This window comes from Lepisma saccharinum, chromosome 2 (genome assembly GCF_977018435.1).
Source record: "Lepisma saccharinum chromosome 2, izLepSacc3.1, whole genome shotgun sequence".
Lineage (NCBI taxonomy): Eukaryota > Metazoa > Arthropoda > Insecta > Zygentoma > Lepismatidae > Lepisma > Lepisma saccharinum.
This window is the reverse complement of record NC_139230.1, coordinates 39,635,884-39,654,404: the sequence shown is the minus strand read 5'-3', so window position 1 is coordinate 39,654,404 and position 18,521 is coordinate 39,635,884. Positions and strand designations below refer to the sequence as shown.

Below are 18,521 nucleotides of genomic sequence, written 5' to 3'. Positions count from 1 at the left end.
GGTATGCTTTGGATGGATTCTCCACACGTAAACTCTTCAGATGTCTGAAAAACAGTGAAAGTGGACTCATCCGAGAGCACAACTCATTTCAGGCCATCTAACGTCCACGATTTGCGCTGCTGGCAACCTGCTTTTTGGCATTAGTACTAGTGACCAAGGATTTTGGTATAGCAACCCTGCTATGGATGTTGACCCTACGAAGTTCTCGATGGATGGTGTTGGTAGAGACAGGTTCAGTATTCAATTCTGTGGTGACTTTTACAGCAGTGGTTTTACGCTTTCTGGACACAATCCTCTTCAATACCCTAATGTCCCTGTCAGACAGCTTCCTCTTCCCCAGAGGGGATGTGGTTCATCCTTCATTCTGGTATGCTGTCATGACCCTTGATACTGTGGCTCTTGATACCCTACAAATATTCCCAGTCTCCATTACTGATGCACCGGCAAGATGACGAGCACCAACAATTTGCCCTCTTTGGAATTCTGATATATCCCCCATTCTAGTGCACATGAGTTCCGCTACTACTGTGCGAATGTGACTGGCAGGCACACAGTTAACCACCCCAATGCCCGCTATGGTGTGCATGACCAACAAGTGGGACATGCTAACATTCCAGCGGCATGCTCAATAATCACCAGTGTTTCAGTTTCAATGTCCACCACCTGTATATTTTATGTAGAGACCTATTTGTGCTAATGCATGTATTTCGATTTCAGTTCAAAACTGCTCGTTCATCAGAACTTAGAGCTATTTTGGCTAGAGTAAGGGATCGTGTGGAAGGATCACTGAGTCCAGAAACCGAGAGGAGAGGAAATGGTGCACATCATGACCATAATTTTGGTAATATACATTTTCTCACCTAAAACTTTCAATATTGTGTTGCATATATATATCTGACTCAAGAAGTATCTAAAAATCACAGTTTATGATGCATTAATTAATTTTACATGAACCTCGCCTAATTTTCATGAAGAACCTTAGATTTCTTTTTACGAACATTTCACTAAATGACAAATGTTTTCTTCCATTGCAAAAGCAATAAGAAGTGCATTTTTGTTTCTCTTCAATGGAATTTAATACAGTGTCTGAATTAAAAATATATAGAGGGAATTGTGATTTGCCTGCTATCGCTTTTCACAAGCTTCTTAAAATTGTTTCGTTAAAATTTCAGAACAATAAGTGTGTAACATTTCATGCATATTTGTAAAAAAATATGTAGTTCATATTTTGTAAAAAAATATGTAGTCCATATTTTCCAAAAAAATATATTACTTGAGCCTACACATCCAGAATTATCATGTTCTGAGTAAAGATTTGGGATGGTGTTATATGCAAGCTATACCAATGTTTCAAATCTTTGCTGAATAATAGGAAAACTGGCAGTGATAAAACATTGGTAACAGGGGGAAGGAATTTCCATTTCCTGGCTGGGAATGAACACCAAAATGCAGAACTTGAGAAATGAATCATAGATTGAGGAAGATTGCCCTGACTTATCCCCTTTCAATGTCTATAAAGATGGAGTTCCTGGAACTAACTTTTATTCCACCACATACTTCATTCATTGTAGTGGCCGCGGTGGCTCAGTCGGTAACGCGTCTGACTGCCATGCTAGAGGTCCCGGGTTCGATCCCCGGCCGGTTCAAGTCCGGGAACTTTTCTAACGATGGAAGCGGTCCCGGCGCCCACCCAGCATCGAATAACATGGGTACCTGGGGGAAACCCTGGGGGGTAAAGGCAGTCAGGGGCGTGATGCTGATCACATCACCCCCACTCACGACCGGATCAAGAAAGTGTGGGGCATTACCCCCACACCCCCTATACGCCTTCATGGCATGGTGCTATGCACAGGGGAGCACTTTACTTCTTTACTTTATTTCATTCATTGTAATGAAGCATCTGTTTGTATTGTAATAGAAGAGACAGATTCACCTGATGGTATAAACATGAGAGTTCATTATGAACCGATTCCAGTATGAAATTGTAGCTTGTAGTGATAATGTACTGATTTAATGATTCTTAACCTTTTCTCACAAAGGATTCAAATTTCATTCAAATTTAAACAGTGCAGTAGATTGGCAGATAGATATATAGATATGCCAGAAAGTGACAAAGAATTGATTGTTGTTAGATAAATAAATTGAAGCCATTTATTGCACAGTGTAGCACTTTTTAGGTAATTTCAGTTCCAAATGTCATATTTCTAACTCCTCTTGTATGGATTGTAAACTTGCTGTGATGAATTGATGGGCCAGTCAGGATAATTTATGCCAAAGTAAATGGTAAGTTTATCTGTAGTTAGGTTGTTTTTCTGTGGTCAATGTTATCAGTGGCGGCTGCTTAATACATGCTACCGTGCTATAGCATGCTACTCAATTTACTAAAATGAAAAGAAAGAAAGGGACACATTTCATAGATTGAAGAAGTTTAATAAAACACTGCAGTGAAATGAAACTTCTCACGTTAAAAGGCTCAAAAATTTACAGCGAGCTATGTATTTTCTGCATGCTCTTAACCTACAACGAATACCGTGCTATTGGCTTCATAGCACTTTTTCGCCACCTCGCGGCGTGCCGAATCTGGCTGAATGCCCCTCGGTTCTACGGGGAAGGTAGGGTCGGAGTCAATCAGCTCGCAAAATTCATCTGCTAGCATGCTGCACAGATCCACAGCACGGTAAATGTTGTCATCTCAGTATAAGAAGAAAGTTTGCGGATAGCTTTACAGAATCAGACACAATTTTTTTTTCGCGTGGTTCGTGGTCATGCGCATGGCATATGGAGCAGTCATTGTAAAGGACAGTTGTGCTCTGTTGTTCCAAGCAGTGGCATATGAGAGGTTGGGGCTAGGAAATTGATGGGGGCTACATCCCATCTCCAAATTTTGAGTTTTGGGCAAAAGCAGCAAATAACTCTGAAACAAAGAAACTGTGTTAAATGCAAAGACCTCTTAAAATGATCTCCGATTACCATTTTTGTCTTTGAATAACTTAAAATGAAGGTTTAAATCGGTGATTGCAAAATATTTTATAGTTTATTCCGGCCATACGTAGAAAGCAGCTGTGTGATACAGACCTTTACAATTCCAGACCCCTCGGGGAAAAAACCCTGCGTACACTAGCAACTCCAAGTGAGTGTGTAAATGTGTGTGTGTTTTTGTGGGGTGGGGGGATAATTGTAAGTGCAAGAAACAACATCTACCTGTAGCACGCATCTGTGAAAAGTCATGAGCCGCCGCTGAATGTTATTAATAGAGAGGGTAATTGATAACTTTTTCAAATCTAGGTAAAAATGGCAATGAAAAAAGGCAAAGTAAAAATGACAAATGGAAAAAATTGCACATTGAAAAATGGCAAGAAATTTTAAATAATGGCACATAGAATGTAATGTTGGAGTAATTCCCCTACATGTTTTATAATGTCAACTTCAAACTGCTGTTAGCTAGGAGTTTCTCTGCCCAGACATAGGAGTTTGTTAACCAATCACTTATTTCATTTGTTGTTTGTGTACCAATTACACATGTTCATTACTAGCATGACCTTCACCCCTAGTCTCTATCTACTCTCACCACTCCTACCCATCTACAGATTTTTGATAGTATTTGTGTCCTCACATCTCCCTGGGAGACGAACTTGTTTACTTCTTGAAAATGGAAATTGTTAAATCTCAGAAGGGTGAGGAGTAAGGTTTTGCAGCAAGAGGTTTCTCTTGAGCACCCAATAGTTTGCACAGACTTAGTGTATGGAATTGAGAGCTTTTTGCTCACCATGACATCACAAGCGAGTAATGCTCAAAGAGGTTAAATGAGCGACATACACTTGAAGCCAGGTAGTACAGTGGAATGCACAAGTATTGCTTGAAAAATTGTCCACAACCATTTTCATTGACTTTTCTCTTGAATCCCACATGTTTTTAAGGTTGTTTTGTATTTTGTTTTAATTGTTGAAGCTCTCTATTGCATAAAACAAAGAGAATAAACATGAAACATGAACAATTTGCTTGGTAATACTTATGCATCTGACTCTACATGTATGTACATACTCAAGAAATAAGCAATGTATAGCCATCATTTATCTGTGGTAGTTGGCCCTGAAATATGGACCATGAAGTGAGAGATGCAAAGAAATTGAAAATTTATGTGAACATAGTCATCACTTCCACATTAAAATGTAGACAAATGATTATGAAAAATGAAATAGATGATTGTGGGCCGAAACTAGCTAGGTGGACATTTTATATGTTTCTGTGATTATTTTCACAATTTTCACAATATTATCAAATGATATTCGATTGCATGTTATTACTGAAAAATTGGTCAGGTCAAGTTATTGTTATTGTTATAAGTAATGTATTATTATTATTTGAAATATGACCTCTTGTTGTCAAAAGGTATTAATTATTATAATCTCGCTATAACTAACAGTATTTCTGGTCCCTTCTGATCAACCCTTGATGTTAGTCCTATGCTGAAATTGAGGAGTGCCAGAAGTATTTGTCAGAAGAACCAGTCTTCTTGAGAGCAGCTTTATTCTTCACCAACAGTTTATAAATCCCCCTGAAAACCTTACCTTAGATATAACACATAAAAAGGAGGAGTTGGTTTTTTGAGTTTCTGTCAAGATGCAAGAACTTTAAATTCTTGTTGTAATTCAGTATTGAAACTGCATGTATGCTTCTTGGTCATGCTTATTCACTGCTCTACAAATAACAGAACACACAAAAGACAATAGAATATCTTTTTTTTTTTAGCATGAAAGGTCTCTTAAATTTAGACTGCTTTCAAAATAACTCTTAGACTTTTATAAAATGGTACAACTTCTGGATTTTTAATAATATTGATGGGACAACTGGGACACACCTCTGAAATAGATGACACACCTCTGAAAGGGGACTTATGGTCACCCTATTGAATGATTATGAGCTATAGCTCTTTTCCAGTCTTACGGCGGGCGACCTATATGCTGGTAAGGGAAGTGGGGAGTGGGGAAGCAACAAATCCAGCATGATAAGAAACGCTACAGCCTGTAGAACGAGGTGGGGGAAGCACCTTCTCCCCTCGGTGTCGTAACTCTTGGTGCCACCGCTGTTGTCTGGTTGGTTTGCTGTGTATTCCCTGATCCCCACTCCCCTTGCCAGCATGTAGGCTTCCTGCCGTAAGAGTAGAAAAGACCTATAGTCCCATGAAGAACTCTAGTGGGGAGAAGCTCTTCTTCCTAGGATATGCTTATACAAAACAGTCTGAACTGAAGAATGTTACAAGGTGGAGGTGTCCTGGTAGGAACAAATTCAAGTGTTGAGGAATTCTAAAAAAAAAAATGTTCAAACAAGATGCTATGTGTTGCTATGACCATATGCATCCACCTGATTACGATGGTGTGATGATAGCAAAGTATCACAATGATATTAAGGACTGGGGTACCATCGTAAATGTATGCTGAGGTTCTTCAATAGCAAGATGATTGTGTATGAACATGACTTCCTCCAGAAGATACCTGCAATCGTACTATGAGAAATCGACTTGCGTGAAATCCAAGTGACATAAGAAGGTTTGGTTTTAGAATGTAGGAAGGTTTCAAAATTCTCTCCTACCTTCTATTCACCATTGAAATTATAAAGGAGAGGCATTTCATAGTGAACTTCTGTGAGTAATAATCACTTACTATTTAATCTTGCCTTCTTTCATTTGTAATTTTTACTTTGGCAATTTTTCCAATTTGCCATTTTTACCAGACATCCTTTTTTCTGATATTGGTACATGACAGTTGAATATCAGAAAAAGGAAAAATGTCAAGAATAAGAAGTAGACATATAGGACAGATTAATTGGTACTTTTTTGGTATTAGCCAATAAAGGCATATGGTTTACTGACAAAGGACTGACCAATTTTGTATAAATAGCTTGTAATTCAATGCATAATTCTTTATCACATTTTATGATTGCTTTATGGACATTCATATCTTCTTTTCTTTTGTAAAATAAGTTTCTTAGGATGTGAATGAATCTTTCATGTTCTTTTAGAAATGTTTTCCATTTAGATTTCTATTTGTTGTACAGTCACGGATGCTTCTGTATCATAATATATCCATTTACTTTCAATGGGTTGGTTCATTACAACCCAAAATTGTCTGCGACTGTACATATATTTTATAGGGCTGAGCTGATGCCAATGTATCAATATTAGCCAGTACCAGTGGTATCGATATCAGAAAGTATCAGTTTGATTTTATTTACCAATACCGGCCAATTCCTTTTTGGTATTTTGATTGTTCGCGGGGCCCGCAAAAATTCTGCGAGACTAGTTATGCATAATTCAAAGTTTCCCTTTATTTTGTACCAATATCATGTGATAAAACTGTATTTTGAGATTACATAACAGCTATTTTTATACTCTGATAATTTTTTTTTAATATTTTGAAGCAAAACTCTGGTAAATTGCTGCTTAAAATAGGAGTGGAATTTACACTCAATAATATTAATCAATATTTTGAATAACTTTTAATCGTTACAATTTTCAAGCATCAGTATTAGTATGGGAATTGGTTCAAAATCTTCAAAAAATCAGCCCTAATATTTTATTGTTGTTTATAAAATATCCATATTGTTCTGTCTATAATGCACACTTCAATTATATTGCTTTCTGTTCCTTTTGCAAATAATAAATAATCTTACTGAATGTTTTTCTTGTATGCTTGTGTGTGAAGTTAATTATTTCTCTTTCTAGAACAAGAACAAGACAATTCAGATGATGACTCATTACTAAAATTAATGCTTCAGCAGCAGAAACGCAAGGTTATGAAAGGAAGTGACAGTAGTGTTTAATGTTTCAGCGAGTTATATCTATCAACATACCTGACAGTGGGCTTGTTAAATTGTATTGGAAATAAAGATAAATGAGCATCTTTCACATAAATATATTGAACCAATTTAATATGACAGTTTCATTGAGATGCTAAATACAATGCTTATATTTTTTATAGTCATCAAACAAGGACATGTCTTCTCTATAGCCCTGCATTACATATTACTATGCAATTCTTGTAAGGAGTTAAAATTTATGTAATTCAAAGGTGCTATAGGTAGAATATTGAATAAATTTTCTGGTTGCAGAAGCTGGTTGCTATGTACAAGTGATATTGAATTGATTAGTACAGTGCAAACAGACAAAATATATTTCAGTGCCTGGGGAAATTGATATAACTATTAACTAAATAATATTTACAGACAGAAGTGAGAAATTTCTATGGTGCTCTAGTTAACACTGTGTCTTACAATGGTTGAATCATAAATTTCCATATTTTAGCAACAGTTACTTGTTTAATGTTAGTGTGATGTGAATGACATGGTTTTTGTTGGTCATTCTATTACTAATGAACAGTAAATGATTCATCATAATCAATATAATCACAAAAGGGGATTCTTGCTGATCCACAATTTTAACATTTACCTGTGATAAATACTTGCAATAGTTTATATTGATGAAATATTTGTATAATAACTTTTACAATATCCTTATGTAAATCTGTCACAAATATTATCTTGATAAATTCATTTGAGTTTAACAAATTTTGAAGATTTTTATAACATATGTTTAATAATTTTGTAAATGTATTTATATATATATATATGTTATATATATGCACACACATAATATGTTTAGAGAGAGATCTGTATAGAAAAAATGTTGCAAAAAAAGGTGAAAAAATTATTGTATGTCCAATAGAACATATTAATGTTTATATTTGATTTATGAATAGTACTTTATGTAGATGCATAGAATGATTTCCAGTAACATTGTGGAAGGAACCTTTATATGACAATAAATGATTTTATTCCAATTAGTTAGTATTCATATTACTTCTCAGTTAATGTATGATTTACAGTATACAAAACACTCGTGAAAAAGAACATATACCAGTGTGAGATGTGTTGTCATATAAAGGTTAATTCCCCAAAATGTGTAATGTATGTGCAAATATTTTATAATTGTTTCTTAGCTAAACATACTTTTGTTAAATAAGTGATTTTTCAAATAATATATGTACTGTATATACCTGTCACAACTATTTTCAATTGGGTAGTTGAACTTTTCTAACATGTTTGAAAACATTTGTTGAAATTATATGCTATATATCTAATAAAATATAATTTTTAGCAATTCAAATATGCATATATAGTGTTTATAATCATTTTAATGATGATGATAATCTTTATTACATGATTGAGACTCAGCCAGTGACTTCCATACTACCATCACATTGACTTAATCAATAGAATCAAACTGACTGCTGCTACTTTCAATGTCTGCTTTCAGTAGCAATTATCAACAAATTAATTCTATCAATTATTACCTCTTTGAGATAACATAGCCTGTTTATATACCCACTGTTCTCTTTTCTTTCTCATCTGGCAATACTGCAGTCTTCACACCATACTTCATGTATATCATTTTTTATCTACACATAAAAAATTGGCTCATTCCATAAAATAGTTCAAGTTTCTTATTGGCTAGTGAATGTTTTCTATTTCCTTCTATTATTTCCTGGTATGTCTATTGGAAAACAATCACTGGAAGTGATAATAAGTGTGATACTATCTATTGAGTCAATATACAGTGATGGAAAGAAATACTTCCTCATAGCCGTATGGAGCAAGTATTTTTTTCATCACAGTACAAAAAGGGGTTGTGGGTATAAAAATTAATGACACTTGAAACATTCACAACATAAAATGGAATATTTTATGTTGTGAGGCAAGAGTTTCTAGGTTATAATGCAATCTTCACTAAACCAGGAGGGCCTCCCTGGTGGCATAGTGGTAACATCATAGCCTTGTAATCCAGGTGTCCTGAGCTTGATTCCCGGTGGAGGTGCATAGTGGCTCGGATCCCACTTTAAATTGTATTCCCAGTCCCAATTAGTCTATCTGTGCATAAACAAAACTCCAACTAGACCAGAAAATAAAATTCCAGTGTAATAATAACTTTCTGGTGATATTAAGAGCCCATATATTGCTTATCTACATTCACAATTTGTTATATGTTGACATTTGATTTGCTGGAATAGTAAATATAAATCAACAAAACCATCAATACAATTATCAGGACAAATCTGCAAGAAAATGACTGCATCATGGCATTGTCTAAAATTTGATGACATCACATTGATGCTTCAAATATATCACAATAACAGCTTAATAAGAAGAACTTACATAAGCATAATTTTACATGTAATGCAATATATATTCAGATTAGAAATATTACAAAATGTGTCTAAAATACATGAACAAAGAACTTCTTTTCTGCTGCATTTTTGCAATGCTAAACTATGTTTACACTCTAAACAATTAGACATATTTTGTTATGGCATAGGATGAAAAATGTTGAAATGATGATAAACGTTGAAATGATGATAAACTTCGATTGCACTTAAAACTTGCACTAGGTAAGAAATGTACACTGCTGATAAAAATAAAATGTAAGAATTCACTTTTCATGATGAATGTCCACTTATTTTCATCGCAAGTTACCATTTGCCTTAGTAGACTTACAATATTGATATGTGTATACATCTAGTCATAATATCAATATGAGGTCATTGTTATGAAATTTTAGCACATTTATGCTGCATGCAAATGAGAGGACATTGTCTATTTTTCAAAAGAATGTAAATTTATATCAGATAGGACAAGTAACACTTCTTGTAGCTTATATGCAAGGTGACTAAAGTGCCATTCCTATGTAAACACATTTTTTCAGTATTAGTTGTGACCCAGACTACTAGCTGATTTTACATGCTGTAACATTATAGATTTATATTGTATATCCTACTTAATAAAACACATAATGATTTACTTTATTTCAGCATTTTATAATGTACATGTATACATATTAAAAAATGGGAAAATAAAGTATAGTTGAAGACAATAAATTGCTGTGTATTTTTAATTTGTTGATTTAGTTACCATTGTTTGTTTGTACGACTAGGGTTAACTGGAAGAAGGGTATAACTCAGAAAACAGAGTTTGGAGATAATGAACAAAAACTATCGGCACCTGCATCTCTTGCTGGAATATGACAACCCATACAGCACACCAAGTTTCAGACATATTTCAGAAATATTGCAATCTTTCATAAACGTTTCTAACATTCTGGTTTTGCGTTGACGTTACAGAAAGCATCACATGAAGTCCCAGTTTTGTCTCTGAAACATTGCAATGTTATCGTTTCATTGTCTAGTTTCTGGAACGTCTCGGAGACATTGCAACGTTGGATTCAGTCATCATCGGCCATCCGGGAAATTTTCTGAGGCGGCCATGTTGTGTTTACGTTTAACGCTCACCGGGAGTCGTGCACATCTTATGAAGAATAATGTTGTTTATTGAGTGGTAAGTTGAATATTATTAATACCAAAGTGTGTTTAATTGTGTTATACTTATGCAAGCTATATATTTAGGTAATCTGTGTTGTGTAACGTGTGTGAGAACGTGAGTGGAAACAAGGCAGGCGTTATCAAACCAGTGTTTAAAGAAGTATTTCGTCTTGTTTGTTTAATTGAAAATACATGATGTGAAGAAGCATGGAACTTCTCGCACCTCATGAAACTAAAATAACAGGGAATAAAGTGCTTACCTATAAGCAGTGCACATTTATAGTATACCGAAAATAGATTGAATGGAAGAGACGAAAAGTACTTGTTGCTGAAAATGTATCATTTTTCGGTTACATTATAATTACCACCTTCCTAATTTTGTACAAAACTTGCCCTCTTAAAAAAAGTTTCTCACCTCCCTGTGCATAGTGAAGAAGCGTAGAATACTTTGAACTACATAAGTTGTTACGTTAGTAGTTTTTATCTAATAAGAAATACGTTTCTACAAATTCATTCTGCGATTTCTATACGTAAATCGTAGGCTGCAGCATTGTCACGTGCAATTTTTTTTTAGCTGTGTGGATTGTAGCTCGAGTCTTAGCGAACAGGCTACTACTGAAGATCACAGCATGATTTACATGGTGCTCCTATAATTCAGATTCTAATTTTACAGGACGCAATGAAATGTTGCTGCATTACAATTAGCCTACCACAGCTTGAAGTGGGTGAAAGAACAAGTAACAGAAACAATATTTTTTTTAAATTTATTTGCTACCTAATTTTTGTGTTTGTGATTGCGATAATTTACCTTAAATCAGCAATGCACACAAGAAATACTTTTCCCAACTCTGTGATTACATTGCTTCAAAATATAATTGTCACATTATTGCAAACTTATGTAATCAGAATTTGATCTAAATATGGAATATACAGCATCCACCAAAGTAAAATTTTGACAGAGTGACTAGTGAAGCAAGCTTAGAGTTGTTTTACCAGGTTTTAATCTGTGCATGCGAATAATCTCTGACCTGACCTGGCCTGTTACACTGCCACACACATTCTTTAGTTATTGGTGGGTATAAAGATTACATTGGTGTGTGTGTTTACATGCAGGCGATCATTACTTTTTTACCTCCACACCATGCAGTTGGAAAAATGTATCATGTATGGACTAGTGTATCACGTGATGAAGATAATATTACATTCATAAATGGTTTGGTCCTAGTTCCAATTGTTTAATTACAATTTCATTATGGTACACAGGCATTTTTTTCATGGTTCAATGTCTGTTTACACATGTACTTCAGAGTTATAGCAATCACTTTCTGTGTTTTTGCTTTGAGATTAATGTTTCACTTACATGTACTTCTCAATTGCAATCAGCCATTTGTTTACTACCATCTTGATTACGGACTACTACTGCCATGTGTGCATGATGCAAAGGGGTTTCTTAATAAAGTTAGGCAAGTAAGGTTTAGGGCTCTTTAGTTTTCAAAAAACGCCTCTAAATGCTTTTGTGGTTAGGTTGGGTGGGCCATTTATAGCTCTAAGTGTTCCAAATGAAAAAATGCCTTGTCGACAAATGCTTGCGTAAGGTACTTTTTTCGTGTTTTTTATTTATTTGCTAATGAGTTGCACTTTGGAATTCCAAACAGTGGTAATTACTTTCACCAGGGTTCAAATTTATTGTAACAATAAATTCTACAATTTTGCAATACTTAATCTTCCTATGAAACTGAAAAAAATCATTAAACATTCGGAACCATTACCCTTCCATCACCTTATAATGTGATTTCTGGTCTTCAGTACTTCCTGCTATTCTCACAACCTGGTGAAAGAGTTCCGTGAGTATTCTCACCACTTGGTGAAAGTAGTTACAGCCAAATTTTAAATTACTTCTGAAACTCAATTCTTACTAGTTCAGCTCTCATTTGGTGGCTAAACCCTTCAATAATAAATAGCCCATGTACATTGAAGTGCAATTGTAAACAAAGTAGATGTGGTACTGGTTTAAATGACTGCAATCCTCTGAAAGTGACACATGCCATGAGTGAACACAGTGTATATTATAATAGAGTGACTAGCTTTGCCAGGTGATTCAGCTAGAACCTTTTTTATTACTTCTTTATTAGTTATGAGAGATACATGTTAATCAGCAATGGATAAGCAGCATGTTTCACTCATTTTATATTTTGTGTTGGCGTAGCAGTATGGTATCTTATGCAGGCACTGGAAGTATTGTCAGACTTCTAGAATGTTTTATTTTACTGTTCTGTAATTTTATAAGTAGTTTATGTGAAATGCAATATTTTCTACTTGCTTAGTCAACGGGTTCAAATTATGGAAAATTTTGCATTTCAGTTTGCATACAAATGAATTATTCCTTATACAATTTATGATTTTTTTCTTCTAGGCACTGTTTGCCAACACCAGCCAAATACTAAAGAGCAAGAGGTGTCTGATGTTGTGGCTTGTGCAGGACAAACTTGGCTAGACAGAGAAAACAAGTAAGTAATAACGTTCTGTGATGGGCTAATTTGTATTTTTTTTAGCTCAAGGAGTCATAAAAAACATTATGTTATGTTGATGATCCAAATTAACATGTAGAAATTACACATGTGCTGGATTCATTATTGTGCTTGTTTCAAAGTGTAATCTCCCATTATATACTCCATAATGTACAGTGATGGCATCAGCACCTTTTTTATAACTGCCACTAGCCACTATATTCATGTAAAGTCAAAGATAGCAAGAAATCTTAGCAAAACTCCCCCCCCCCCCCAATATTTGCCAAGTGTAAACACAGTAGTTATTTTCGGAACGATTGAAGATGACCGGACCCCTCTCAGATTTTCTTCATATTTGGCATACTCTCTAATTGAGGCCTCCCAAATCACGAAACGTCTAGAAATTGCAAAATAAGCGAAAATAAGGTGTTAGTTTTCGGGCTGGTAACAGTCTATTTTCGCGAAATTTTTTGTTTCAAAAGCAAAATATATATATTGCTGATACTACCACAACACCAAATTTTAACTATGTTTGCCTAACCGAAACTAACCTAACCACACGTCAATGGATCACAATTATTTTGCAATTTCTAGATCCTGATACTACCACGACATGGAATTTTAACTATGTTTGCCTAACCTAACCACACGTCAATGGTTTGTGGGGCTAGTGTCAATAATTCACAATTATTTTGCAATTTCTAGACGTTTCCGACAGATTTTAACTTCAGATTCATCATTAGCAGGCCTCAATTAGTAAGTATGCCAAATATGAAGAAAATCTGAGAGGGGTCCGGTCGTCTTCAGTCATACCTTATTTCTTTCTTTTCGTAAAATGAAATGAAATGCAAACTTCTTTTCCAAATAGTAATAACCCGTGACGCAACAGCCCGTGAGGACCAAGGCCTATCTACCGACCACCAGTGATGATTAATTGATTTGGTTTATATTACTTTACTTTTCTGCCACATTTTTGCTAATTGTGAAGATTATTATTATTATTAGAAATTCTTTATTCATGGATGCAGTTCAGCCACGGCCAGGCTGGGATTCTAACCTGGAACCCCTATCATTGCAGTGCAATGTGCTAACCACTCCATGGAAATTTGTGCGATATTCTGTCTTAAACTGTGATGAACAAAGGTCTTTTTGGTTAATAAAAAGTGGCCTTTGGTTAGAAGCCCTAGCGAGGCATAGGTATGCTTTTGCTCATATTTCTATCACGTCCTCTTATCAGTTGGCTGCAACAAACAAACACACAATGTATTTATTAAGACTGAAATGTAAAAATATTTTGTAGCCCTGTAGAACAGATATGGGTTGCAGAAGCTCAAATATATGGCTTGCTTTTATTTTACTCAAGGATAGTTTCATGTCAATTCTGGGTCATTCCATGTCAAACCAACCAAGTAATTGGTTGCATGACCACTTTAGAAAGAAAAAAAAATCATTATTAGTACAAATGTTGGTACATGTTTGTAGATATTAAAAACAATATCCCAAAAAAATATTGTATTTAGTTCTCCTGGGCCAGCCATTTTTCCAACAATTGCCCGTGACTTTTTTTGCTCATGTAGAAGTTGACGGATTTCACAGATCTTCAATTGTCATACCTTGTAATTTTAATTTCTGGTAAGTCAACTATTAAAATCCTATGTTACTATATTTTCTGATTTTTTAAGCCCAACTTTAAAAAAGAAAAAGGAAATGCTTCATTCATTATTCTAGGTATACATGTAGCTTAACATTACACACCAATGTCACAAATTAGATCGCATATGTTATGTCATATTTACCAAACAAGTTGAGTCTAAAAGTTGAGATTTTTACTGTGAGTTAGGTTCATGCAGGGCTTCCTCCATGCCAAATTTCAGAATTTTTCAAAAGGACCCATCTGAGAGATTTAAAACCGAAACTGTCAAAATTCCATAAACGGCCATGTTTCTTGACCCGGTCGTGAGTGGGGGTGATGTGATCACATCACCCCCCGGGGTTTCCCCCCGGTACCCATGTTATTCGATGCTGGGTGGGCACCGGGGCCGCTTCCACCGTTAGAAAAGTTCCCGGATTTGAACCGGCCGGGGATCGAACCCGGGACCTTTAGCATGGTAGTCAGACGCGTTACCAACTGAGCCACCATGGCCACTGTCTTGTTACCCAAATTACCACCTTAATTTTTGTTCTTAGGATGCAATTTTGAGCAAAACATACTTGAATATCATAGAAAGTATGATTCATTAACTACAGAATGAATTTTGTTTCAGGTCTCTAGCTTTACTGATTTTTGAGATATTAAGGTTTCCGTAATTTGCTACATGAGAAAAAGAACACCTTTGTAATGTTGGAAAAGGGATGTTCCAGGAGAACTAAAGACAAGAAATATTTTTGAACATTGTTTCTGATATCTAGAAACATGTACTAATAAGGTTTTTTTTTCTAAAATGGTCATACAACCACCATTGGAGGGTTTCTACCAACAAAAGGGGTTTGAGAACTTATGATCCTCAATTTTAATGAAACTCGGCACATTTCATCTTTCATTGTGGTGAGAAACCACATGATTTTTTTGGTATTTCCCTTGAATTATGACCCCTTCAACTTTTAGTTATTCCTTTTCTTTTATTCCATTCCCAAACTTTCCAGTGTGAGCTGCAGTGTCCTAGAAGAAAAAAATTCTGTCGCTCTTCAAATTATATAATGTGTTTTTTTGAGATTTCACAACGTTAACCATACAATATAGATTTCAGAGAAAAATGTGACATTCATATTCCAGTATATTAGTAAAATATTACCTGATTTTGGCCCAAAAACAAGGTTTACTAGAATTTCGATTTTTTTAAAGGGAAAGTTGCAACACCAACTCAAATATTTTTAAAGTAAAGTTTCATATATATAATCTAACTTACACAGAAATAAAATTGATGGTGTTTTCATTCCTTCTCTGATTTTTAAAAAAATGTATATCACATTTTATAGTTTTCAAATTATCTCTAAGAATCTAGATATCACAGAATCAATTTTTGGAGTATACAATTTTAAATAAGGTTTTCATGGATGCCAGGAAGGTGTCACCTTAAAATTTCATACTTCACCCATACAATTTTATTTCAGTCACAGTCATTTGAGTGAATTATTAAAAGGATATTGCAGAAATATGATAACTTTGAATTGACGGTGTTTCTTTCAGGGAGTGACACTATTATGGAGAAAATATGCCTCCCCCTCCCTCTTGAAAAAAAAAATCAGTGCTTGGCCCTATCTGAAAACATCCTATGGTCAAACATGAATGTTTTGCTCTTACCTTTATAATTACTAATATTAGTTTATTTACATTTACTATGACAAAGACACATCTTAAAAAGTAGTTGAATACTACTATAACTTTTTAATACATGGAATAAAATTAACGAGGAATGTAACTTGTAGTACAATTTGTAGATTTGATCCCTCGGTTTAGAATGAGACTTTGTGTAGTGTTTGAGCACATTATAGCTACTGATATACCAAGGTACTAGCATGCACTAGCCAGCCATTTTCAACAAAAAGCACTTCATAGTTTTCCAACCGCTTCTCAAGTAGTGAAGATATTGTCCAATTGCCAAGTGGATCTGGTGGTCCAGTAGTAAGGCACCAGTTTGGCTTTTCCTTCCATGCCCTGCGTTCCTGGCATCCATGAAAACGCTATTTAAAATTTTATACTCCAAAAAATGTGCTTCAATGATATCTAGCTTCTTAAGAGTTAATGTGAAAAGTATAAAATCCGGTAGTCATTAAAACAAAGCAGAGGAGGAATTAATCACCTTTTAGTTTATTTCTGGGCTAGTTAGATGATATATCAAACCTAAGAAAAATCGAAATTATAGTAAACATTGTTTTTGGCCTAAAATCTGGTAATATTTTACTAATTTATTGGTGTACTAAAATGTGAATGTGATACGTTGTCATATTTTCTTTCTATTATTTTGGTAATGTTGTGAAATTTCAAAGAAGTTTGAATAATTTGTAAGGGAGCTAGAATTTTTCTTCCAGGACAGTGCAGCTCACACTTGGAGGCTTTGGGAATGGAAGAAAGAGGAATTACTGAACAACTTGGAGAGAGAGAAAAACTATGGTTTCTCACCACCATGAAAGTATTATTAAATGTGCCGAGTTTCATGAAAATTTGAGATTATGGGTACCGTGGTCTGGTTGAACTGATGTGGAATGACCTTATGCAAAATTTTGTTTCTTTAAATGATATTTCTGCCCACAGAATGCTAATTCAGAATTGATGTTACATGACATTATTCTCTTTACAGGTAAAACTGAATGTTGTTCCACTGAGGCTGTCTGAGTGAGAACTTGTGATCTGCAGAAATTTCAACTGAACAAAAAAATGTATTTAGACAAAAAAATAAAGACTCTTTTGTGAAAAAATATATATTCCTTTGATAATACTTATCCTTTTATATTTGTTTCATGTGTGAATTGTTGTTTGAAGTCCACTTAATGTGCAGATAGGCTAATCGGGAGTAGACGTGCAATTTAAAGTGGGATTCCAACCACTGTGCAATGTGCCTTCACATGGTATTGAACTTGGGATCCCTTCACTGCAAGGTTCTTATTTATATTTCTCACAGTGTATTCTGAAACTGACGAACCTAGCCTAGCACAACCATTTTGAAAATCAATGAAAGATATAATATAAATCATTCAAAAATCATGTCTTGCACGTTCTCATTTTGAAATGTTTTGGTATAAGTTAGGAAATCTATGTAAAATTGTTTTCATGAAGAAATGGTAATGTAGGAAATCGTAGAACATCTTTGAAGCAACAAGACAATGGAAATTTCTCACAAGAAACAGTAATAGCATTGGTAATTCTGACTGGCAAGCACAACCTCTGATACTGCACATTTTCAAGAATATAGAGAATGTCAAAACACATTTCATCAATTTTTAAACTTTGATTTGCTGTTATTGTTCAATTCTTATTTATATTGTTAGTTCCCAAAAATTGCCCAAGTTTAGCTTGTGTCCATTTTGCTCTTTTTTCTTGTGAACTGATAGTTTTCCAAGTTTTTATTTTTTACTGATTCTTTTAATAATAATAATCCATGGCTCCGCAGACCTTAGGGTGGCACGGCATACACGGTTGCGAACTTTGTGGTCAATTTCTCCAATTATGTAAGTATGTAGGATATTCTTATCAAATGTATAGACTGCCAATTCAGGTAACTTGTAGGTCACTCTGCATGATCTCCAGAAAGTATCCAATAAGGTATCTCAGATGTTTCCAGAATAATGCATAATGGTCAGAACCAATATTATTAGAATCTAAATGGTGTAAATAATTCACAATAGCTATGTACAAGGTGATGGTAAATTACAGACATGCAAGTTTGCAGTTTAACTGTTACATTAATTTTGAATTTTTATTTGGGATGATATGCTCAAATTATCTGTTCATTCTTTTGTAATTAATATATAGAATATACCTTATTGTACCAGATTTTTCATCATAAAGTGACACAATGCACAAAGTAAATTTTAGTATTTAGTAAAATGTTTACATGCTTCCAGTTTATCATCAATTGGTAAAGTGGGTGAAAAGTGCCTGGAGCATGATGCTGATAACATCACCCTCAATCCAACCTTCCTTGTGACG

The 18,521-nt window shown here is 34.7% G+C and overlaps 1 protein-coding gene and 1 long non-coding RNA gene across 8 annotated transcripts in view; both read left to right on the top strand.

The window, feature by feature from the left end:
* LOC145984007 (epidermal growth factor receptor kinase substrate 8-like) overlaps nt 1-9,915 on the top strand; it is a 265,201-nt gene extending 255,286 nt beyond the window's left edge. For all 7 annotated transcript variants that reach the window (XM_083117305.1, XM_083117306.1, XM_083117307.1 and 4 more), the window contains 2 exons: nt 718-841; nt 6,722-9,915. In XM_083117305.1, the coding sequence (XP_082973431.1) occupies nt 718-841; nt 6,722-6,819 (222 nt within the window). In that variant the 3' untranslated portion in view covers nt 6,820-9,915. The remainder of the gene's footprint in view (nt 1-717; nt 842-6,721) is intronic.
* Nucleotides 9,916-10,313: 398 nt separating this feature from the next.
* On the top strand, nt 10,314-17,243 carry LOC145984410 (uncharacterized). The gene is made up of 3 exons (XR_014441307.1): nt 10,314-10,383; nt 12,781-12,874; nt 17,173-17,243. It is a non-coding gene; the product is annotated as an uncharacterized LOC145984410 (long non-coding RNA).
* Nucleotides 17,244-18,521: the final 1,278 nt, after the last annotated feature.